At 36.8% G+C, this 26,289-nt stretch overlaps 1 protein-coding gene across 1 annotated transcript in view; it reads right to left on the bottom strand.

The window, feature by feature from the left end:
- GPR156 (G protein-coupled receptor 156) overlaps positions 1-25,549 on the bottom strand; it is a 69,414-nt gene extending 43,865 nt beyond the window's left edge. The window contains exons 1-2 of the mRNA XM_047874104.1: positions 25,379-25,549; positions 24,995-25,131 (exon numbers count right to left, since the gene is read on the bottom strand). Of these exons, the coding sequence (XP_047730060.1) occupies positions 24,995-25,131; positions 25,379-25,471 (230 nt within the window). The 5' untranslated portion in view covers positions 25,472-25,549. The remainder of the gene's footprint in view (positions 1-24,994; positions 25,132-25,378) is intronic.
- Positions 25,550-26,289: the final 740 nt, after the last annotated feature.

Here is a 26,289-nt window from a genome sequence, read left to right as displayed (position 1 = left end):
CAGTAGAAGTTTATGTTTGAAAACCAGGTCTGCATTTGTAAAAAAAAAAAAAAAAAATGCTGGAAAGAGAGTAGTAGCTACATTGGAAATGGGCTAGACTAACTAGGGGGCTACTGCAGTAACCCAGATGAAAAGTAGATCAGGGCTACACTTGGGCAATGGAGATAGGCAACAGAGGACAGATTAAGAGACATCTGAGAAGTTAAATATCTGAGATTTGGTGACTAACTGGATGTGTAGGGAGACAAAGGAAAGCAGAATGAGGAATGTATGGAGGGTAGTGCTATTAACTGAGATAGAAACTACACAGAGGTAGAACAATATTAATGGTAAGGTTTGAGTCTGGTTTTTGGTTATGGAATCTGAATTGACTAAAGAATGTCAATCTCACAGTATCAACTGTGAAGTCAGAAAAAGGGATTTGAAAGAGGCGGGGCATGGGGATATGTTGTAAGAGGGATTAAGACTAGGTCAGGGGTATAGCATAAAAAGTGAATGAAGACTGGAACTCAGGGTGATATCAACATTAAATGGGTAGGTGGAGTGCAGGAGCCAATGGAAGCAGCTGATAGGAAGCAGAAACATTTATGTATGGTAAAGCTAATAAAAGAGAAGATTTCAGAAAGGAGCAATAGAGGAGATGGTTAAGTGTTATATGGATTGAGGCTAAATAGGATGAAGTCTAAAAAGAGATCAATTAATTTAATGACCTGAGTAAGGGTCATTTCAGTGGAATCAGGGCATGGCTTGAAGAATGAATTGGAGATGAGAAAGTGGAGGTGGCTAGTGAAGACTACTTTTTTTTTTTTTTTAATGTTTATTTATTTTTGAGAGACAGAGAGACAGAGTGTGAGCAGGTAAGGGGCAGAGAGAGAGAGGGAGATACGGAATCTGAAGCAGGCTCCAGGCTCTGAGCTGTCAGCACACAGCCTGACTCTGGGCCTGAACTCATGAACCGTGAGATCATGACCTGAACCGAAGTCAAACGCCTAATTGACTGAGCCACCCAGGTGCCCCAAGACCAATTTTTAAGATGGTTGGTGGTAAGAGGATGGTGAGGTATGGCCAATACCAATAATCTGTCCTGGAGGACTTCTAAAGTCTCAAGAGTAACACCAACAGTTTCCAGCAATTACTCAGTATTCATTTGTCTACCTGACTTGAAATATGCAAAACACAGAAAACTATTTGATCAACTTCTAATGAATTCATAGGGGATGAATTCCGGTGTTGTAATCACTCTGGTTTCTTCCTCAATAAATTTAGAGGCGCATGATTAGTTTAGTCTCATTGTCTTTTGGTTTCTGACCACTCCCTGAGCCCTACTATTAGCAAGAGATTCCACGGTTATTCTAGCTTCTCCCTTTTAATGGATTTAGACAATCCCTTTATGTATTTTGGACTCTCTTCAAAGGTGCTTCTCAAAGTCTTTTTTCCTATTTCATACCTAACCCGACAAACTCTGTGGGCTCCCTGCTTTCCTCTGGGGAGCTTTTTACATTCTTTGAAAGATGTCATTTTCCCTCCACTGTGACTGTCACATTTTTAAGTGCTTGGATTTTTCTTTTTTATTCTCAGTTACTCTTTCCCTATACTTCCAATAAAGTCTCTTAAAATAGTCTCCAATATCCTTCTGACTTTCAAAAGCCTAAATTTCAATTTTCTGCTAGTTAATACTCACATTTTGTCATAGTTTCTTTTTGAACATTGAATAGTTGAGATGCATTTTCTGGGATTATGGATTTAATTGTGTCATGATTAGTCACATTTATTGGCTCACGTGTGGTTACCTCCTAAGATCTACTCCTAGTCACTAGGCAAGAACCAAGCCAGGACATTTTCTCTAAATGTTGCTGGCTTAAAACTTCCTGTGATAGGAAAAATCCGATTTAAAAAAAAGTCATTAAAAAGCTCACCTCTACCTTTTGACCTGATTAGGCTTTTTATAATTCATATTTAGTTAAATTTCTGTTTTAAGTTTGTTTGTTTGTTTGTTTATTTAGAGAGAAAGAGAGAGAGAGAGGGAGAGCACATGTGTGCACATGTGTATGGGGGGAGGGGAAGAAAGAGAGGGAGAGAGAGAATCCCAAGCAGGCTGTGAGCCATCAGCACGGAGCCCCATGCAGGCTTGATCTCATAAATCATGAGATCATGACCTGAACCAAATCAAGAGTTGGATGCTTAGCCAACTGAGCCACCCAGGAGCCCCTAGTTCAATTTCTAATACTTGGCCTAATTTCTAAGTTTCTAAGTGTTCAGCATTTCTATATTGGTATCATCAGCTTGGTCATATAGTCTATTAGACTGATTCTCAAACATTAGAATTCCCTGCAGAATTTTTTTTTAAATGCTGCTGGTGTTCTACCCCTAGATATTTTGATTTAGCTGGTGTAGGGTGAAGCATGGGTATTTTTAAAAGCTCCTGAGAGATTCTAATGTGAACCAACTTTGAGAAATCGTTGGTTTAAGTATATTTCTAATTAAAATAATAAGTTTAAAAATTGAAAAAGTATTTAGGGGTGGCTCAGTTGGTTAAGCATTCACTTCGGCTCAGGTCATAATTTCATGGTTTGTGAGTTTGAGCCCTGCATCAGGATCAGCACTGGCAGTGCAGAGCCTGCTTGGTATTCTCTCTCTCCCTCTCTCTCTGCCCCTCCCCCAATCATGCTTTCTCTGTCTCTCAGAATAAATACACTTAAAAAAATGTCAAAGGATTTGAATAAATATTTTTTCCAAAGAAAACATACAAATGACCAAAACGTACGTGAAAAAATGTCCAACATTATTAGCTATCAGGGAAATGCAAACTGAAACCACAATGAATTGAGTAAAATCAAAACCACAAAACCACATTACATCCATTAGGATGGTAACAATAAAAAAGACAGATAATAATAAGTGTTGACAGTGATGTGGAGAAATTGAAACCCTCATACACTGCAGGTGAGATTGTAAAAAGATAGAGCCACTTTGTAAAACAGTTCAGCACTTATATAAATACATTATAACCTAACAATTCCACCTCCAGGTGTACATACCCAAGATAAAGGACAACACATGTCCACACAAAAACTTGTACATGAATTTTCATAGTAGCATATTATTCATAATGGCTAAAAAAGTGGAAACAATCAAATACCTGCCAACTTATGAATGAAAAAACAAAATATAGAATACCCATTTAATGGAACATTATACAGCCATAAAAATGAATGAAGTATTATCTCCTACTACAACATGGATGCACTTTGTAATCATTATGCTAAGATAATGCTAAGTGAAATAGGCCAGACACTAAGGGCCACATGTTGTGTAATTCCAATGATATGTATGGTCCAGATTAGGCAAATCTATAGAGGCAGAAAATAAGGCCTCATGTTATATAATTCCAGTTGTATGTATGGCCCAGATTAGGCAAATCTATATAGGCAGAAAAGAGACCAGGAGTTGCTAGAGGCTTGCAAGGAGGAAGGAATGGGGAGAGACTGCTAATGGGTATGAGGTTTCTTTTTTGGGGTAATGAATGATCTGGAATTGGACAGTGGTGATGATTGCCCAATCTTGTGAATGAAATAAAAACTACTGAATTATATACTTTAAGATGTGAGTTTCATGGTATGTGAATTATATAGCAAAAGAAAAAGAGAACAAGTATATTCCCATTATTATCTTATATATCTAAGAAATGCTTACCCATAGAGATTTGAGTAAGACTCCCTTTGCCAATAACATTTCTATTGTCCTACTGTTTGTTGTAAGTCTCACACAAAACTAAGTCACCTCCTCCCTTTTCTTCTGAGAATCTAAAGTCAAGAGTAAAGTCTCATAATGTACCAGAATAAAACATCTGGCTTTGGTCATATAAGGAATATAAATAAATTCTAGAGAAGGAAAAGTGGAATGGCAGGGTCTTTATTGAATGAGGATAGATCATTCTGCAGCCTGGAAAGGGGAAGGCCAATGGGGATGTGAAAAAACTTACAAAATCATTAAGAGATCTTGAGTAAGGCAAAATGAAATCCTGGAATACTTGAAAGAGAAGATATCAAAGATTCAGATATGCAAATTGGGACATGAAAAATAAAGTAACAAGGTCACAAAACAGGCAGTGATTTAAGAACGATCATTATCTCCTAAGAGATGGTATGGGCAATAAAAAATAGGAAATGGTCCTGTAATAGATTATATGATCAAAATGAGTTATTACTAATAGGAGTTTTTCTTTCTTTGTCTTTAAAATTAAAAAAAAATATTAATTGTGGCAAAATACAGTAAAATTACATACAATAAAATAACCATAAAAATTATGATCCTAACCATTTTTAAGTGTACAGTTCATTAGTATTAAGCATATTCATATTGTTGTGCAACCAATCTCCAGAACTTTTTCATTTTGCAAAACAGAAACTCTATACCCATTAAACAACAATTAACTGAACATTAACTGAAACTCTGTACCCATTAAACAATAATTCCCCATTTCTCCCTCTCCCCAGTACATGGCAACCACCATTCTATTTTCCATTTCTTTGAGTCTGATTATGCTAGATACCACATATAAGTGAATTCATACAGTATTTATCTTTTGTGATTGGCTTATTTCACTTAATATAAAGTCCTCAAGTTTTATCCATGATGTAGCATGTGTCAGAACTTCCTTCCATTTAAGCCTGAATAATATTCCATTATATGTATATAGTACGTTGTGTTTATCTATTTATCTGTTGATGGACATTTGGTTTACTTGTTTCTCTTTACCTGAGAGGTGGACCCAATCACTAAGATTGACATCTAGAGGATTAACCTATCTTCTTTTCTTTTTAGGTTTATTTATTCTGAGAGAGACAGAGAGTGAGAGTGAGAGAGACAGAGAGAGAGAGAGAGAGAGAATTACCGTGTGTGCATGCACATGAGTTGGGGAGGGGCACAGAGAAAGAACCCCAAGCAAGCTCCATGCTGTCAGCACAGAGTCTGACACGGGGCTCAATCTCATGAGCTGTGAGATAATGACCCGAGCCGAAGTCAAGAGTCAGACACTTAAACTACTGAGCCACACAGGCACCCTCCCTGTTTTTTAAATATCTATCTTCTCTTAATAAGGTGCTTGGTATTACTATCAGAGACAGAAACACTGTCAGAATTGGGACTCAAATTGTGGCTGAAGAAGTTATGCCAGAGGAGTTTGAATTCAGGAGCCCAGGCCATAAGATTAAGACACATAAGCCAGATACTGAGAGCATCAAAGTAAAGGCCGTAGTGGTAATTTAGGGATTGAACATACGAGGATGTCTAAAACCAGATCATTCTGAGGAAGAGTCAATAAAGAAATAAATTGAGAGAGAGAATCAAGCAAGGTCAGAGAGTGCACAAAATAAGCAGAAATCCCAGTGAGTGAGGGATTGGTATCAGAGAGATGCAGGCTAATGTACATGTCTAAGACTGAGGTCTAGGATTCTGGCAGGCAGTGGGCCACCAGAAAGGAATAGACTCTGAATAGTCACTGGCTGCTCACCCCCCCACCCCCAACCCTCTGAACCAGAGCATGCTGACCTGATAAAGGGGGAGAATAGAAACAGATAGACCAGGCCCTAGAAATTTATACTAAATTTAGAGGTAACTCCCAATATCCAAAAGGGCGTGGCTACTTTGATATCCATCCCTGCTGGTGTATCTTTAGGGGTTAGATTTGGTGAGGCTGCACGGATATCTATGTAGCAGGGATTCTTGGGGTCTAGAGAGTGTTAATTATGTTCTGAAGGTTGTAGTGGGGCCTGCTATAAAATGAATTTAGTACTAATTTAGAACACTTATTTTCATGTGCCTAGGGCCAAAGTATGCCCAGATTCTGGGAGTGGCACTAAACTGATAGTTGGGAGTTAAGGGGGGCTGGTTGCAAAAAGAAGAGTTTAGAGTTTAGAAGACAGTTCTTTGTAATTGTAGGACATTGATCTAATATGAAATTTCTCAAGATGGGAAATAATTTCTCAAGGAGTTACATAAACAATATTACCAGTCTTTTTTTCTTTTCTATTTTTCTTCTTTTAAAGAGTTCAGAGGAAGGGCGCCTGGGTGGCTCAGTCGGTTAAGCATCCGACTTTGGCTCAGGTCATGATCTCACGGTCTGTGAGTTCAAGCCCCGCGTCGGGCTCTGTGCTGACAGCTCAGAGCCTGGTGCCCATTTCAGATTCTGTGTCTCCCTCTCTCTCTGCCCCTCCCCTGTTCATGCTCTGTCTCTCTCTGTCTCAAAAATAAATAAACGTTAAAAAAAATAATTAAAAAAAAGAGTTCAGAGGAAAATCAATGAAGATAGCAATCTTTCTGGGGCAAAATATTTAGCATTACAAGTTTAAAATGTAAATTTTATATATGAATTCAATAAGGAATACATTTAAACCTTGCATTGCCACATAATCATCTATTTTGTGGAAAACAATAAAAATGATACACTTTTCCAATATGTGTCCATTAAAACCAAAAGGTTAAGTTTTACTTCTTCCTTTATTGACAACTTTGGATGCATTTTTAGGTTTTGGTTCCCAAAGGGCATTTGTCGGGGCACCTGGGTGGCTCAGTTGGTTAAGCGTCCAACTTTGTCTCAGTTGAATCATCATGATCTCATGATTTGTGAGACTAAGCCCTGCATCAGGCTCTTTACTGTCAACACAGAGCCTGCTTCAGATCCTCTGTCCCCACCTCTCTCTGCCCCTCCCCCGCTTGCCTGCACTCTCTTTCTCACACTCTCTCTCTTGCTCTGTCTGTCAAAAATAAATAAACACCAAAGGACATTTTTCACAAATCTTGAAGCTGCATCTCGGTCCAGCTTGCCAGCCTTCCTCTTCTCTGCTATTTTCTTGACTCTGTTCATGTACAGTCTAGGTACAGATGTGTAGGAAAAAACAACATGTTTCTATAAAATTATATTCACGGATAAGCTTCTCTAATTTGCCAGTTCTTCTGTGCTGAGGCATGTTTTCTAGCAAACAAAATACACTAATAAATCTAACAGGGCAGAAAGGCAGTGGGGGACAGCTGCAGCCACAGCATCCAGGAGTGACAATGATTAATTCCTACATCTGCTCAGTCAGATAGAAACAAAGGTCAGTGTGCATAGATTAGCATCCTGAGCCTCACCTCCTCCCAACACACACACACACACACACACACACACACACACACACACACACACGAAAGAATAGCATCTTTCACCACTGAAATGGTAGAATTCAAAATGCCTGAAAAACGTTTACCATCTGACACACCCCCCTTCCCAAAAAGCAAGCTTTTTAGTGGGATGGAGATGGAATAAGGCATAGAATAGGATAAAAAACTGATTAATATCATGATACTTTCTAATCTTGTTAGCACCCAAATTATGTGAAATTTTGATGCTCAGCTACATTTATGAAAGCAAAGGAAACCAGAAAACTTAATAAATCTTGATGCAGTAATCTGGGCAAAGTAAGAAAGGCTATTATGGTGAAGCAGTTGAACACAGGTGGACATTTGATATTATGTAAAGAAGATATTTGGGAGCTGACACTATCCTCATGTTCAACAACCCTCTGAATATATGACTACTACCTATTCATGATTCTTATAATTGTAGATCCCTGACAGGTTGAACATTTCTGTTTTTGTTTAATAATCTTGGGCTAGGAAAGGCATTTTTAAGTGTACAAATTATAAATATTTAGTTCAATTATCACAAAGGATATATCTATGTAACTATCACCAGCATTAAGAAAGAAAACATCACATCGAGGGATGCAGAAGGGCATTATATCATAATCAAGGGGTCTATAGACCAAGAAGACCTAACAATTGTAAACATTTATGTGCCAAATGTGAAAGCACCGATGTATATAAATCAATTAATCACAAACATAAAGAAACTCATCGATAGTAATACCATAATAGTAGGAGACTTCAACACCCCACTCACAACAATGGACAGATCATCTAATCAAAAAATCAAAAAGGAAACAATGGCTTTGAATGACACACTGGACCATTCAGAACATTTCATCCTAAAGCAGCAGAACATACATTCTTCTCCAATGCACATGGAACGTTCTCCAGAATAGACCATATATTGGGACAGAAATCAGCCCTAAGTAATTACATAAAGATCGAGATCATACCGTGCATATTTTCAGACCACAACATTATGAAACTTGAAATCAACCACAAGAAAAAATTTGGAAAGGTAACAAATACTTGGAGACGGAAGAACACCCTACTAAGGAATGAATGGGCTAGCAAGCAGTTAAAGAGGAAATTAAAAAGTATATGGAAGTCAGTAAAAATGATAGCACCACAACCCAAAACTTCTGGGATGCAGCAAAGACAGTCATAAGAGGAAAGTATATAGCAATCCAGGCCTTCCTAAAGAAGGAAGAAAGATCTCAGATACACAACCTAACCTTACACCTTAAGGAGCTGGAAAAAGAACAGCAATTAAAACCCCAAACCAGCAGAAGACAGGAAATAATAAAGATTAGAGCAGAAATTAATACTATTGAAACAACAACAACAACAACAAAACCCAGTAAAACAGATCAATGAAACCAGAAGCTGGTTCTTTGAAAGAATTAACAAAATTCACAAACCACTAGCCAGTCTGATCAAGAAGAAAAAGGAAAGGACCCAAATAAGTAAAATCAAGAATGAAAGAGGAGAGATCACAACCAACACAACAGAAATAAAAACAATAATAAGAGAATATTACGAGCAATTATATGCCAATAAAATGGGCAATCTGGAAGAAATGGACAAATTCCTAGAAACATATACACTACCAAAACTGAAACAGGAAGAAATAAAAAATCTGAACAGACCCATAACCAGTAAGGAAATCGAATTAGTAATCAAAAACTTGCCAAAATACAAGAGTCCAGGGCCAGATGGCTTTCTAGGGGAATTCTACCAAATATTTAAGTAAGAATTAACACCTATTCTCTTGAAACTGTTCCAAAAAATAGAAATGGAAGGAAAACTTCCAAATTCTTTCTATGAAGCCAGCATTACCTTGATTCCAAAACCAGACAGAGACCCCACTAAAAAGGAGAACTATAGACCAATTTCCCTGATGAACATGGATGCAAAAATCCTCAACAAGATATTAGCCAACTGGATCCAACAATACGTTAAAAAAATTATTCACCATAACCAAGTGGGATTTATACCTGGGATGCAGGGCTGGTTGAATATCTGCAAAAACAATTAACGTGATTCATCACATCAATAAAAGAAAGGACAAGAACCATATGATCCTCTCAATAGTGGCAGAGAAAGCATTTGACAAAATACAGCATCATAAAAACCCTCAAGAAAGTAGGGACAGAAGGAGCATACCTCGACATCATAAAAGCCATATATGAACGACCCAACACTAATATCATCCTCAATGGGGAAAAACTGAGAGCTTTCCCCCTAAGGTCAGGAACAAGACAGGGATGTCCACTCCCGCCACTGTTATTCAACACAGTATTGGAAGTCTTAGCCTCTGCAATCAGACAACACAAAGAAATAAAAGGCATCCAAATTGGCCAGGAGGAGGTCAAATTTTCACTCTTCGCAGATGACATGATACTCCATATGGAAAACCCAAAAGATTCCACCAAAAAGCTGCCAGAACTGATTCATGAATTCAGAAAAGTTGCAGGATATAAAATCAATGCACAGATATCGATTGCTTTCCTATACGCCAACAATGAAGCGACAGAAAGAGAAATCAAGGAACCGATCCCATTTACAGTTGCACCAAAAACCACAAAATACCTAGGAATAAATCTAACCAAAGAGGTGAAAAATCTATACACTGAAAACTATAGAAAGGTTATGAAAGAAATTGAAGAAGACTCAAAGAAATGGAAAAAGATTCCATGCTCCTGGATAGGAAGAAAAAATATTGTTAAAATGTCAATACTACCCAAAGCAATCTACATATTCAATGCAATCCCTATCAAAGTAACACCAGCATTCTTCACAGAGCTAGAACAAATAATCCTAAAATTTGTATGGAACCAGAAAAGACCCCGAATAGCCAAAGCAATCTTGAAAAAGAAAACCAAAGCAGGAGGCATTACAATCCCAGACTTCAACCAGCTATACTACAAAGCTGTAATCATCAAGACAGTATGGTACTGGCACAAGAACAGACACTCAGATCCATGGAATAGAACAGAGAACCCAGAAATGGACCCACAAATGTATGGCCAACTAATCTTTGACAAAGCAGGAAAGAATATCCAATGGAATAAAGACAGTCTCTTCAGCAAGTGATACTGGGAAAACTGGACAGTGACATGCAGAAGAATGAACCTGGACCACTTTCTTACACCATACACAAAAATAAACTCAAAATGGATGAAAGACCTCAATGTAAGACAGGAAGCCATCAAAATCCTCGAGGGGAAAGCAGGCAAAAACCTCTTTGATCTTGCCTGCAGCAACTTCTTATTCAACACGTCTCCAGAGGCAAGGGAAACAAAAGCAAAAATGAACTACTGGGACCTCATCAAAATAAAAAGCTTCTGCACAGCAAAGGAAACAATCAGCAAAACTAAAAGGTGACCGACAGAATGGGAGAAGATATTTGCAAATGACATATCAAATAAAGGGTTAGTATCCAAAATCTATAAAGAACTTATCAAACTCAACACCCAAAAAACAAATAATCCAGTGAAGAAATGGGCAAAAGACATGAATAGACACTTTTCCAAAGAAGACATCCAGATGGCCAACCAACACATGAAAAAATGCTCAACATCACGCATCATCAGGGAAATACAAATCAAAACCACAATGAGATACCACCTTATACCTGTCAGAATGGCTAACATTAACAACTCAGGCAACAATAGATGTTGGTGAGGATGCAGAGAAAGAGGATCTCTTTTGCATTGTGGTGGCAATGCAAGCTGGTGCAGCCACTCTGGAAAACAGTATGGAGGTTCCTCAAAAAACTAAAAATAGAACTACCTTACGACCCAGCAATTGCACTACTAGGCATTTATCCACAGGATACAGGTGTGCTGTTTTGAAGGGATACATGTACCTCATGTTTACAGCAGCACTATCAACAATAGCTAAAGTATGGAAAGAGCCCAAATGTCCATTGATGGATGAATGGATAAAGAAGATATATATATGTATATACATATATATATATATATATATGTATATATATATATACACATATATATGTGTGTATGTATATATATGTATATGTATGTGTATATATATATATATATATATATACACACACACACACACATACATACATACATACATACATACATACATACAATGGAGTATTACTCGGCAATCAGAATGAAATCTGGCCATTTGCAACTACATGGATGGAACTGGAGGGTATTATGCTAAGTGAAATTAGTCAGAGAAAGACAAAAATCATATGACTTCACTCATATGAGGACTTTAAGAGACAAAACAGATGAACATAAGGGAAGGGAAACAAAAATAATATAAAAACAGGGAGGGGGACAAAACAGAAGAGACTCATAAATATGGAAAACAAATTGAGGGTTACTGGAGGGGTTGTGGGAGGGGGGATGGGCTAAAAGGGTAAGGGGAATTAAGGAATCTACTCCTGAAATAATTGTTTCACTATATGCTAACTAATTTGGATGTAAATTTTAAAGCATAAAAAATTAAATTAAAAAGAAAGAAAGAAAACATTACACCATCTCAAAATCTCCACTCACAATCATTATTCTTTTTCCCTAAAGGCAAACCACTATCTTGACTTTCAACACTATACTTTAGTTATGCTTGGTTTTGAATTTTATAGATGATCCATATAGCACATGCTCCTTTGTGGATGGCTTTTAAATTTGATGTTTGTGAGATTCTTCTGGAACTTGTCATTTTCATTGCTGTATAGTATTCCATTGCAAGAATATACCAAGACTTATTTATTCTTTCTACTACTGAAAGACATTTGGGGTGATTACAAATAATATTACTGTGAATATTCTTTATACAACTCTTGGTACAAATGTGCTTACAATTCTCCTGGGTATAATTTAGAAGTGGATTTGTTGGCTCATAAGATATATGTGTTGTTAATTTTAAAGATAAGTCAAATTATTTTCCAGAGTGGTTGTACAAATTTGTACCAATGAGAATTTCATAGCTTCATATCCTTAACATTTTAAATTTAAAATATTAAGCCATTTATTGTAAATCTCATAGTTTTTTTTTTAAATTTTTTTAATGTTTATTTATTTTTGAGACAGGGAGAGACAGCATGAATGGGGGAGGGTCAGAGAGAGAGGGAGACACAGAATCCGAAACAGGCTCCAGGCTCTGAGCTGTCAGCACAGAGCCCGACGTGGGGCTCGAACTCACGGACCGCGAGATCATGACCTGAGCTGAAGTCGGACGCTTAACCGACTGAGCCACCCAGGCACCCTGTAAATCTCATAGTTTTAATTTGCTTTTTCTCAGCCCTAAGCAACCACTCATCTACTTTCTGTCTCTATAGATTTATCTATTATGGACATTTCATATTTGGAACTATACAATTTATAGTCTTTTGTGATTGTCTTCTTTCACTTAACATAATGGTTTCAAGGTTGGTCCATGTTGTAGTATGAATCAGGGTTTCCTTTTTTTTTTTTAATTGTTGAATAACATTTCATTACATGGATATAGCATTTCATTAATCCATTCATCAGTTGAGGGACATTTGGATTGTTTCTGCTTTTGGCCTATTATGAATGCTGCTGTGAACATCCATGTACAAGTTTTTGTGTGAACATATGTTTTCATTTTCTTGAGTATGTACTTAATTATCTAATTCCTTGCTCATATTGTAATTCTGCATTTAACATTTGGAGGAACTGCCAAATTATTTTCTGTATCAGTTGCACCATTTTACATTCCCACCAGCAGTATATGAGGTTCCAATTTCTCCACTTCCTTGCAAACAGTTGTTTTTCCTCTGCCTTTTAAAATTCTAGCCATGTTAGGGGGGCATTAAGTGATATCTCATTGTGGTTTTGATTTGCATTTCTCTCACGGCTAATGATATCAAACATCTTTTTATGTCCCTATTCACCATTTATAGATCTTCTTTGGAGAAAACACTATTCAAATTCTTTGCTCATTTTAAAACTGGTTATTTGTCTTTGTATTATTGACTTGTAAGCATTCTTTATATATTCTAGATACAAGTCCCTTATAAGAACTATGATTTGAAAATATTTTCTCCCATTCTGTGAGTTATTTTAGTTTTCTTAATTGTGTTTTGAAGCACATAATTTTTAATTTGGATGACATTGAATGTATTTTTCTTTTGCTGCTTGTGTTTTTGGCACCATTTACTGATGTCTTCTTGATAAAAAGAAATTTTTATTTTATATTTTGACTATTAGCAATAGTGCCATAAAGTCTTTTTTTTTTAATTTTTTTAATGTTTATTTATTTTTGAGAGAAAGAGAGAGAGCGTGCAGGAGTAGGGGAGGGACAGAGAGAGACAGGGAGACACAGAATCTGAAGCTGGCTCCAGGCTCTGAGCTGTCAGCACAGAGCCCAATGCAGGGCTCGAACTCATGAACCATGAGATTATGACCTGAGCCAAAGTCAGATGCTTAATCAACTGACCCACCCGGGTGCCCCGGTGCCATAAAAAAATCTTAAGCAACTGACCTTTGCATTTACAGTAAACCTATCCATTCTCACCACAATGTCCATGATATAAAAGGGAGAATTTTTTCTAGAAACTATTAAAAAATAGTGCTGTCTCTGTTGATAAACTGGTATGTATCTTCCTTTCAGATGTTTCATTTTTTTAGGAAACTCAAAGATAATTTTTAAAACTTTTATTGAAGAAAAATAAACATAAAGTGTATATAAGTATAAAATTCAGTGTATTTTTGAAAACGGACACACCTGTGTAACCAGCATCAGGTTAAGAAATGAGCAAGCACTACCAGTGTTCCAGAAGGCTTCCTCTTGCTCCCTTCTCATCATCTCCCTCAACCTCCAGGGTAACTATGATCTGGACTTCTAATATCATAGATTAAATTTGTATCATTTTGTACTTCATATAAGTAGAACCATGAAGAGTCTAATCTTTGTGCCTGGTTTCTTTTGCTTGACATTATTTCTCTGAGTCATCTGTATTGTTGCATGTAGTTATAGATTGTTTATTCTTATGGTTGGATAGTGGGCAATCATTAAATATACCATGATGTGTTTAGACACTAAACTATTGATGGGCAGTTAAGGAGTTTATAGTTTGGGCCTATCAGAAATAGTTCTGTCCAGAAAATTCTAGAACATGTATTTCAGTGAATATATGTATGCAATTTTTGCTAGAATTGCTGTGACTTAGGGTATGAATATGTTGTTTCGTAGATTCTGTTTTTTGAAATGATTATTACATTGTATACTCCCACAACAATGCATGAGAATTCCAGATGTTCCCCATCCTTCCCAACACTTGGTTTTGTCTTTTTTTTTTTTAATTGTAGACATTCTAGTGACTATGCAGTATTATCTCACTGTGGCTGTACTTTGCATTTCCCTGATGACCAATGAAGTCGAACACTTGTTCAATTGTTTATTGGCTATCTGGATATATTTTTTAATAAAGTGGCTGTTCATACCTTTTGCTCATTAAAAACAATTGTGTTCTCTGTGCCTTTCCTATCTGTTTGTAGTCCTTTATTCTGGATAAAAATCCTTTGATGACATATGCATTGTAAATATATTCTCCATTCTACGGCTTGCTTTTTCCTCTCTTGGTGATGTTTTTTAGTGAACAGAAGATATTATTAACATTTACATAGAACAATTTAACAATCTTTCCTTTTATGAATAGTGCTTTTGTATTCTATTTAAGACATTTTTCCGTCCTAAGTTTATGAAGATATTCTCCTATATTATTTTTCTGAAGTTCATTGTTTGACTTTTGCATTTTGATCTATAGTCCACCAGCAGATGATTTTACTGAGGTTAGATTCAAGTTGCATTTTCCCCCCCATATGGACAGCCAACTGACTCAGCACCATTTATTAAAACGTTCCCATACACACTTGGCCCTTTCTGGATTCTCTCTATTCTGCTCCGTTGGGTCTGTCTTACCCCAAAAGCATACTTAGCATGTATTAATTACTAGCTTTTTAATAAATCTTAATATCCCAAAGTGGAAATCCTCTCACCTTGTCCATTTTTTTTTCCAGACTATTTTTGGCCCTTTGAATCTCCATGTATATTTGAGAATCAGCTTATTGAGTTTCACCAGAAAAGGAAAAAGTTGGATATTTATTGTAATTATAATGAATCCATATATCAATCTGGGGAGAAATTATATCTACACAATATTGAGTCTTCTATTCTATAAGCATTATATATCTTTTATTTATTTAGAACTTCTTTAACTTCTCTCAAAAATGTATTATTACTTTATATGTAGAGATACTGCATATCTTTTCCTAGTGTGTTAATAGAGTTCAATCAGAGAATAGAATCAGTAGGTGATATGTCACAGGCAATTGGCTTATGCCATTTTGAGGGCTACTTAAGCTGTCTTAAACTCCACTTCTAGCTATTTCTGTTCTTGAATTAAAGTACCCAAGGAACATGACTTTATTTAAGGGAGTGCTACAGGCACCTTTTCAAGTGTCTATTCTCAATAAAAGGTCTATTCTCAATAAAACAGCCAGTTTTCCTGTTAAAAGTAAGTCAGGTCATATCATGTCATTCCTCAGTTCCAAATCTCACAATGGCTCCCTGTAACACTTGGAGTAATGCCCAAGTCATTACATTGACCTACAAAACCTTACATGAGTTGGCCCCTGTTACCTCTCAGACCTCATCTTTTCCTACTCTTTGCTTCATTTACTCAGCTCCAGCCACAATGGCCTCCTTGCTTTTCCCTGAACACTAGGTATGCTCCATCCTCATGACCTTTGCATATTCTTTTCCCTCTGCATGGAATGGTCTTCACCTCATGCCTTGCTTCTTATGCCTTTCAAATTCATACTCAAATGTTACCTTCTCAGTGAGTCCTTCCCTGACCAAACTCTAAAATAGCAGCTACCACCCTGATATTCCCCATTCACTTTCCCTGTTTTACTTTTCTTTCCTGCACTTGTCATGAACATTCCATATATTTGACAGTTCACTTTACTATTTTGTTTATTGCCTGCTCACTTTTGTAGCAAAGCAAGGTCTACAAGGGAAGGGATTTTTTGGCTACTCGAGAAGGCTTTCTAAAAATACAGCACTCTGTTGCCAATAGGGCATCAAAAGCAGATTTTAATGGTATGAGAAGACAAAAAGGATAGTTTAGAATGAGACCCCACAACAAGAAGCAATGGGAAACTGAGGCTCTGGATGTAATTCCTTGGGCTTCTGTGGGAAACAAACACCATGAAAGAGAAAAGGACGATGGAAAGCAATTGCTTACTTGTGACATAATTTTATGTAGAATTGCTACTGTATTAAAGTTAAAGGATGGAAACATCCATCTTCTAAGAACTTACCTTTATTGTCATAGTCTATATTCTAGCCCATTTAATTTGATCATTCAGGAAACATGGAGTATAGTCCAGGCACAATGGAGATACAGAGATGAATAAGATGTGGTCTTAAACTCAAGGAGCTCATTATCTGCTAAGGAAGATAGTGCTCTTCTTCCAATCCAGGAAGCTGTGATGGGTCAATAATGTGTTTAACTCCACAATGGGTGCACAAAGCAGGAGTGTGTCAACTTCATCTAGGGGTCATAGTGATTTAGGACTGACTACAGGATGGACAAACAGCGTCAGAGGGCTGTGTAGAAAATAATCTTACCCATTAACCCTGATCCTCATTAACTTATGCTGAATCACCCCTATTTCATCTTCCAGCCTGTACCTAATAAAATCGCATCTCTGTTTATAATCCTAGATCTTGCCACCTTATTTCTGTTCCTCACCTCTTTTTCAGCACCATTCCTGCATGCCAGTGGCTTTTGATTTCATGATATACCATTTACTTTTGGCTCTATGCTCAATTTTTTGGAAGTGATGGCAGACACCTTTTTTCCCCCCAACCGTGAACCTTAGCTTTCTTTTTGGATAAGTTCTTGCAATATCTACTCCTGTCTCTGCCTCACTTCACTCCTTGGCCCTGCAAACCTCTCCCCAAATCAGCTATACGAGTGGCATTTATTCTAGGCCTGACTGGCTCTTCCTTCTTGGCCAGTAACCATCAAACTAAGGATTGTAGAGAAGATACCAGAAATATTTGTAGGGCACAGTATCAGTGCAAATTTTCTCATAGCCAACAAGATCAGTATTGTTTTCCTTTCTTCCCTGTCACCTTCCCTTCAGCTCCAATTACTCAAGCCACAAAGAAGGCAGACTTGAAACAATCAATATGAAAAGAGCATAGCTATGCCTGCAGCAAGGCATTCTTTTTTTGAAAAGCTATTTTAAAAAAAGTCCCAGGATGTATTTTTTGGACTTGTTCATGTTTTTCCACCTAGGTAATACATTTGAAGCTCCCAGGAACACTTAAATTACATTTTACACTGAATCCTGAGCACAGTAGGTGTTTAGCTCAGCAAATATTTACTGAAGTAACATCTCCACCCAGACAAAGACCAGGACTGTTATGACTCACTATAAAAGTGGGGAATCCCCCAGATTCAGATTCCTCTCCTTTCATGGCAGCCTCCTATCTGTTCAAGCTTCCATATGGGCTCTGCATCATCCTCACAGGAGTTCGGGGCATGGGAACCAGCACAAACGCAACATGAAGCTCTGACTAGTGCTTTTGCCATGAATAATGAAGTACTCTGTCTCTGAGCCTCTTATGTCTTTTGCTAGCATCTATAAGATAGTAACAGGTTAACTTGTTAACCTCCAAGTAGAGCAAAAGCTCATCCCTACACAATTCTTATTCTTCACATTTCTTGATTTCCCAGGAAATAAAATGCAAGATATTCAGGATTATTGGGCAAATGACACTTTCAATTCTGAGAAATAACAATAGGTAAATAACAACTAATATCTATACTCCTTATTGCAAGTGACAGTGAGATAAGCTCTTGGAATAAAAGTCCTCTAATTGAACAAGTTTAGCTTCACACAGAATTTCTGACATTGTCCTTATTTTCTGCATTACATAAGAGGCATGAGGAGATCCTCTGGACCTGAAATATCTACTTTGCTCCAAGTTAAGTGATTCTGGTCCTTATTGAACTACAAGAGGAATCTAGAAAAAAAAGAATGTATTCTCTCATAATAGTCATTCATATCTAGCACAGTTATCATATGGGTTTTAGGTCACCTAGCAGAGCCCTTTGAAGGACACCAGATATGGTGTACTTTTTTTCCTTCATGAGAACCTTCTCAGAAAAAATAAGAATGTTTGTAGACTACATTTTGAAATAGCTGTATCAGGGGCGCCTGGGTGGCGCAGTCGGTTAAGCGTCCGACTTCAGCCAGGTCACGATCTCGCGGTCCGTGAGTTCGAGCCCCGCGTCAGGCTCTGGGCTGATGGCTCCGAGCCTGGAGCCTGTTTCCGATTCTGTGTCTCCCTCTCTCTCTGCCCCTCCCCTGTTCATGCTCTGTCTCTCTATGTCCCAAAAATAAATAAAAACGTTAAAAAAAAATTAAAAAAAAAAGAAATAGCTGTATCAAATACAACTGCCATGTAATAAACTGTACATAATTAAGGTACAGGATTTGGTAAGTTTTGATATATGTATATATCAGTGAAATACTTACCACAATCCAGGTAATGAACATATCCATCATCCCCCAAAGTTTCTACATGTCCCTTTGTAGTTCCTCCTTCCTGCTCATCGGTGCCACCTCCCACCCATCTGCAGGTAACCACTCATCTGATTTCTGTCACCACAGATTAATTAACAACAGGTCGGTTTAATTTTCTAGAATTTTTTATAATTCAATTATATGGTATGCAACTTTTTTTTTTTGCCTGGCTTCTTTTCCTCAGAATAATTATTTTGAGATTCATTCATGCTGTTCCAAGTATCAGTAATTCGTTTTTTTTGTTTTTTTTTGTTTTTTTTTTTTACTGGATAAAACCATTTTATGAACTGAGCAATTACTTGGCCTAGTCAGTTTTTAAAAATTGTAGCCATTGTAATAAGTGTGCAGTGGCATTTAATTGTGGTTTAAATTTGCTTTTCCCTAATGACTAAATGGTGTTGACAATCTCTTTTCATATGCGTATTTGCCATTCATGTGTACTCTTTTTTGAAGTGTCTCTTCAAATTTTTCACTCATTTGAAAAACTGGATTATTGTTTTCTTATTATTGAGTTCTCAGTAACCTGGATATAAGTTTTTATTAGATACATGATTTGCAAATATTTTCTTTCAGTCTGTTTCTTTCTCTCATTTTCTTAAGATTTTCTTTAGAAGAGGGTTTAAATTTTTATTGTCCAATTTATCAATGTTTTCTTTTATGGTTTATGCTCTTAGTGTTATATCTATAAAATCTTTGCTTATTCCAAAGTCACAACATTTTTCTTATATTTTCTTAGACAAGTTTTACAGTTTTAGGTTTGATAGATCTATGATCCATTTTGAGTTAATTTCTGAATGTGGTGCAAGATATATATCAGTTCATTTTTGCATGTGGATATCCAATTGTGCCAGGGCCATTTTTTGAAAAGATTGTCCCTTCTCTACTGACTTGCTTTTGTACCTTTGTTGAAAAGCTGTTTCCCTTATATATGTAGGTTATTTCTGAATGCTATTCTGTTTTATTGATATATATGTCTATTTCTATCTAGTACCAAACAACCTTCATTACTATAGATTTATAATAAGTCTTAAAATCAGGTGTCCTCCAACTTTATTCTTTTATTTATTCTTTTTTTTTTTCTTTCCAAGATTTCATTTAAATTTAAATTAGTTAACATATACTGTAATATTGGTTTCAGGAGTAGAATTTATTCTATTTTATAAAGTTGTTTTGGCTATTCTATGTCCTCCATATTTCTGCATTAATTTTAGAACTAGCTTGTCAATTTATACAAAAAAATGCCAGCTAGGGTTGTGACTGTAATTGGGCTTAGTCTATAGATCAATTAAGAGAGAATTAACAATATTGAATCTTTCAACCCATGAGCATGGTATTTCTCCATTTATTTAAGATTTAATTTCTCGCAGCAGTTTTATAGTTTTCAGCATGTAAGTATTTCACATTATTTCTTAGATTAGCAATGTTTTGTAGTTTTCAGTATACAAGTATTACACATTGTTAGATTTATCCCTAAAGATTTCTTATTTTTGGTGCTATTATAAACGGCATTGCATTTATTTTCACTTCTCAATTTTCTGGTTTTAGTATTTAGAAATACAGTTGATTTTTATACCTTGATCTTGTAAACTGCAACCTTGCTAAACTCATTTATTAGTTCTAGTAGTTCTTTAAAGAATAGATTCTATTGAATTTTTTACATACACAACCAGGTAACTTCTATTTATTTTTCTTAATCTTAATTACACTGGCTAAAATCTCCATTGTTGAACAAAAGTTGTGAGAGTGGACATCTCGCTTTGTTTCTGATCTTAATGGGAAAACAATCAGTCTTTTACCATTAAAAAATGGTGTTAGCTATAGGTTTTTCATAGAGGTACTTTGTTAGGTTGAAGTTCTCTTTTATTCCTGGTTTGTTGAGACTTTATCAGGAAAGTATGTTAAATCTTTTTCAAAATGCCTTTTCTCTGTCTAGAAAGATAATCATTGTTTTATGTTGGTCAATATGGTGAATTTTATTGATTGATCTTTGGATGTTAAATCAACCTTGTATTCCTGAGATAAATCTCACTTTGTCATGATGTATTATCCTTTTGATATTTCACTGGACTCAATTTGCCAAACTTTTGTTTAGAATTTTGGATCTATGGTCATGAGGAGTATTAACTTATAGGGCTTTTTTCCTCTAATGTCTTTATTAGGTTTTGATATCAGGGTAATGCTGTGCTCATAGAATGAGTTGGGAATGGTCCATTATTTTCAGTATTTCAGAAGATTTTCTGTAAAGCTGATAACATTTCTTCAACAATACAGGCACAGATTAGCTGGGTGCCTCTGGCTCCGGATCTCTCACAAGGATGCAGTCACTGGGCCAGCCATTGCTGCAGTCCTCCAAGGTTCAAGTTGGGTAAAATAAGCTTACAAGCTTATTGCTATTAGCAGGCCTCAGAAGATTTGTTTTCAAGTTTATTAACATGGCTGTTAGTGAGCCTCAGTCATTGCTGGGTTCAGACTAGAAATATCAGTGCCTTGCCATGTGGGCCTCTCCATAGGGCAGCTCACACAACAAGACAGGTGGCCTCCCTCAGAGTGAGCAAGTGAAAGGGTGAGAGAGATCCAAGAAGGAAGCCACAGTCTTTTGGTAACCTTATCCTAAAAGTGATATCACATTAATAAGCGCATCAGTAAGTCCAGCCCATATTCAGTGAGAGGGGATTTCACAAGAGTGTGACTATCAGGAAGCAGAAATCATTGCAGAACATGTTAGAGACTCCCTACAATAGTTGTTCTCACCATTACATTATCTTCCTAATATTAGGTGATGTCACCTCTACCTTCCTTATTTGGGTAATATCTTCTTTTTTTCCCTCTGATCATTTGAATTAGCGGTTTGGTCAATTTTATTGATTTCCATAAAGAGTTTTGGTTTCATGCTGTTTTCTGATTTGTTTTGTTTTCTATTTCATCAATTTCCACTTTCATTTTTATTATTTCCTTTCTTCTACTTATAATAGGTTTCATTTGCTCTTTTTTGTTGTTTCATAAAGTAGATCTTTCTTCTTTTCCAATATGGAGTTTAGTGCTATAATTTTCCCATAAGTACTGCTTTAATGGCATCCAACAAATGTTGATATGTTGGTATTTACATTTTCACTCAGTTGAAAATACTTTCTAGTTTCTCTTTTGATTTCTTCTTGGACCATGAGTTACTTTAAAGTGCTCTATTTAGTTCCCAAATATTTCAAAATTTTCTAGAGTTCTTTCTGTTATGGATTTCTAATTCAATTCTATTGTAGTCAGAGAACATACTCTGTATGAACTGAATCCTTTTAAATTTAATAAGATTTTTTCTATGGCCTAGAATATGATCTATCTTGGTAAATGTACCATGTGTACTTGAAAAGAATGTGTATTCTGCTGCAGTTGGATGTAGGATTACATAAATGTCAATTAGGTCAAGTTGGTTGATAGTGTTGTCCAAGACTTCTATATCTTTACTGATTTTCTCTTGTAGACTACATTTTAAAATTTTACCAAAAATGTAATATCTGCAACTGAACTTGACCATTACCATTATATTTATTAACATATTTAAAAAATATTTTTCTTCCTCTGGCACTACACACATACACACAATCACAGATTTAGAGGCCACAAAACTGAAATGAAATGAAGCATCTAACTGTGATGCTGTACCTTTGAACAAATTTTATTATTGAAGAAAGCACTTTGAAACTGGGTTATTTTATCTTTCCTTGTCTGAACTTGTAAGCTACTTAATTGCAAAATGTGTTTTATTCACAGTGCCTCTTAATATTTTATTCTTTATCCCAAGTCATGCTCCCACTGCAAACAAGACAGCAGCAAAATCTTTAATGGAATGAAAGAAATATATGTGTTTCTACTATAACACTGTTTACAAGTGTTCCTATTTTAACAGGATATATAAATGCTTTAAAAACCTTGCATTCTACAAAACTGTGCATAAAAATAATGGATTATGGGAAAAATTGTATGGGGTCATAGCAGTTGAAACATATTTAACTTTGCAACCAAAATAATAATAAAAATAATAATTATCCAATTAAAATACTAGTTACTCAGCAAATGTGCATTACCATTTGTACCAGGATTACAGTTGATTTTTGCAACCTGAAATCTACAAGATGTAGGTATTGAGGGCATTCACCTCCAATAGGTAACATTGTCATCTAAATTAAAAATCTGTTCTGGATCTTTGCTTTCTTCAACAATCAATTATTTTTAAACACGTAGGAAATATCTCTCTACTTCTCCATCTACTCCTCCAATTTTATCAGATAGCTTCATAACATAGGAAGTACACCAGTTCTTGAAGCCATTAAACTAGTTTCTTCGCTTAAGTCTTCCTTCTTTAATTGTAGGAAGGCTTGACCCTATATGCTTTAAACCATTAATGTGCTGGGGGAAAATAACATATGAACCAATGATATTATTTTGTAATTTGCCAATTGGTTACTAATTTGCACTGTAGAAATATGTTGCAGCTGAAAAGACTGTACTCTGTAATTCTCTAACTTTGAAATGCATGATTTTCCCAGACATTCTCCTGGCAGCAGCTACTATTGGGATTTAAATATCTGTCTTCCCAGGATCACTGAAAATATATTTTCTGAGCACCTACAATGTTCAGAGTCTGTTCTGAATGATGGACACAGTGGTGAGCATGACAAAGTCCCTGTATTCATAGACTGTATATTCTGGTGGGGGATACAGACAATAAACAGGCAAATCAATAAATACAGTAATATCAGAGAGTTATACTTGCTATGAAGAAAATAAAACAGGGTGATAATATATGGAATGAGACATTGGGGCTGGATGGCCATTCTGTAGACAGACCACTTTGAATAGAATGATCAGGGAAGAGGTGGTATTTGATCGCCTGGGTGGCTTAGTCGTTTATGCATCTGACTTCGGCTCGGGTCATGAAATCATGGTTCATGGGTTTGAGCCCCACATTGGGCTCTGTGCTGACAGCTTGGAGCCTGTTTCAGTCTTTGTGTCTCCCTCTCTCTCTGCCCCTTCCCTGCTTGCACTCTCTCTCTCTTTCAAAAATGAATAAACACTAAAAATTTTCTAAAAAATATATAGAGAGGTGTCATTTGAGCCAAGGACTATAAGATGAGAAGGAACTAGTCACAGGAAGATCTGGAGAAAACTGTCAGGCAGTGGGGATATAAAGAAACAGTAAGTGAAAGGCCTTGAGAAGGGAGTAAGTTTAGTGTATTTGAGGAACAGAATGAAAAGTGTCTAGGGCAGCATTAGGGGCATACTCAGCTCAGAGTGCCACTAGTCACTGCCATACTCTGGTTGACACAGCAGGTCAAGTCACTGTTGTTTAACAATTCCATGTCCTGCATGCCTCAAATGGCCAGTGGTGCCCCAAAATGCCTCCTAGACAAATCCAACTGACTGACCCTCAGCCGAGAGCCAAACCCAAGCAATGGAGCGCATTTGATCACCACAAAGTGTCACACTGGAGTGGTGCCAAACAAGTTTGACCTCTCTGAGAGAGCTGTTGAAATCTGATGTGGGCTCCATCCAGAATTCAGCTGTGGGCCACGGAGAGAGAGCTGGAAAGGGCTTCTCAGGTGGCAGCCTGAGACAGTGGGGGCAGGATGAGAATAAAGAGTAATGATGTGGGAGAGATGGAGTGGGCCCCGAGGGAAGGATCGAATAGCAGTGAAGGCAGAATTTTGCAAGTCCCTTCAAAAACAGTCTTCATTTGGTTTTCTTTTGCCAGCCTTGGGAGTCCTGGACACTTACTCTGATGAGCCAGTGACTTTCTAACCAGCCGGAACTATCTAACAGAACAGCCAGGTAGTAGGGCTTCACTATTTTTTCAGAAACCTTATCCCACTTAGGCTGTTTTCAACTTTAGTTTGCCATATACAAAATAACTAATTTTATCAGAAGGATCATAATTTCCTTTATGAGGAGAGACTCTTCATTCTCCTCTTTGGATATCCTTGTCGTAGTTGCCACAATACTGGACTAGATCTTTCTCTTCAAGAGGAAATTATACTGCAAGGCCAGGACAATTTCAGGGGAACTTTTCAGATAGTTTAATGCCACAGTAGGAGATAAACTTTGCTGATACCACCTAGCAGCTCACAATGCCAAAATGATACCAACCCTCTGGGTTTCACGATTCAGGCTATGGGGGATGAGAAACTAGGTATGGGGCTGCTTACCTGTTATTCCTGCAGCGAATTGTGAAGCCAAGAAAGAAGACTATCAAAAGAAGTCCACAGCTGAGAAAGGTCCAAACAACACCCAAGAGAACAGGAGATAATGAGGAAATGGTCTTACTGCTATAATGGGAAGAGGTCTGAGAACAGAATAAAGAGAAGGTGTTAGGAATGAAGTCTCTTTTACAGACCAAACACAAACTGTCCCATCATCCCCAAAGCCAGGAAATACATGTCCTGCATAAGCATTTCCTCCTTCTGTTCCACCTCCCCCTCCTCCTCCTCCTCCTCCTCATCACCACTACCACTGCACCACCACCACTAACAACAACAACAACAACAACATGTATATTGAACAGCCCTGATACCTCATGGCTGCTCACTTACAATTGTCCTGCAGAGATCATGAAGAGGACTCCGATCCAGCTCCTGGCCAGGAAAACTGTCACACAATTCGGAGCAGTTTATTTCAGGCTCCATGACATCACATGCCCCTTTTGGTGTGTGTTTATTCACAGTCTTGGTTATCTGCCGGTGGGTAACCAGCAGATCTTAGACTAAAACACAAAAACAATTCAAATCTTTTCTTCAGAGGCACCATTTTGGAGCTGGCTCTTGGCTCAGAATCTGGGATGAAAACAACCCATTCAGGTGGAAGTAAAAGGCTATTTCACTAGGCTCGTTCACCAGACACCTTCCAGGCTCTCTTTGTGCCCTGATGCCAGTGCATACCATGTGAGGCAAGAGTGGGCATCCTGGTAACCATTAGATTACACAAAGTGATGATTCTGGCTTGCCACCAGATGGCAGTCACTGCTCCAAGTACTCTCACACAGGTCCAGAAGGAAAGGAAGCCAATTAAACCTGTTAACAAACAAATATTTATGTATTACATATATAAAAACAAATATATAATACAAATTATAAATATATGTTAATATATAATATATAAATGGTTTATTATAGAAGTTTAATAATATTATTTTATACATTTTAATTATAGTTATATTTTTATTTTATATAGGTATTTTATCATGTATAACAAAGGTTTAGCATATATTTAAATAAATATATTTTTAAGCTTCTATAATAAAAACACTTCAAAAACAAAGACAAAGGTCATCTAACAATTTATAGATATAAAATTCTACAGTCTCTTTTCAGATCCTTTATTTGGCTCAGCACTATAATAACTTTAATTTAAACATGTGAGGCTCATCTTCCTTTTTTTCCCTACTAGGAAATCCCCTGCCCTTCCAAGATTTTTCCACGCAGCTGATGGCTTAAGCTGTGTCTGA

Source organism: Prionailurus viverrinus, chromosome C2 (genome assembly GCF_022837055.1).
Source record: "Prionailurus viverrinus isolate Anna chromosome C2, UM_Priviv_1.0, whole genome shotgun sequence".
Taxonomy (NCBI): Eukaryota; Metazoa; Chordata; class Mammalia; order Carnivora; family Felidae; genus Prionailurus; species Prionailurus viverrinus.
Note: the sequence above shows the minus strand (reverse complement) of the source record. Positions and strands in the feature narration are given on the sequence as shown.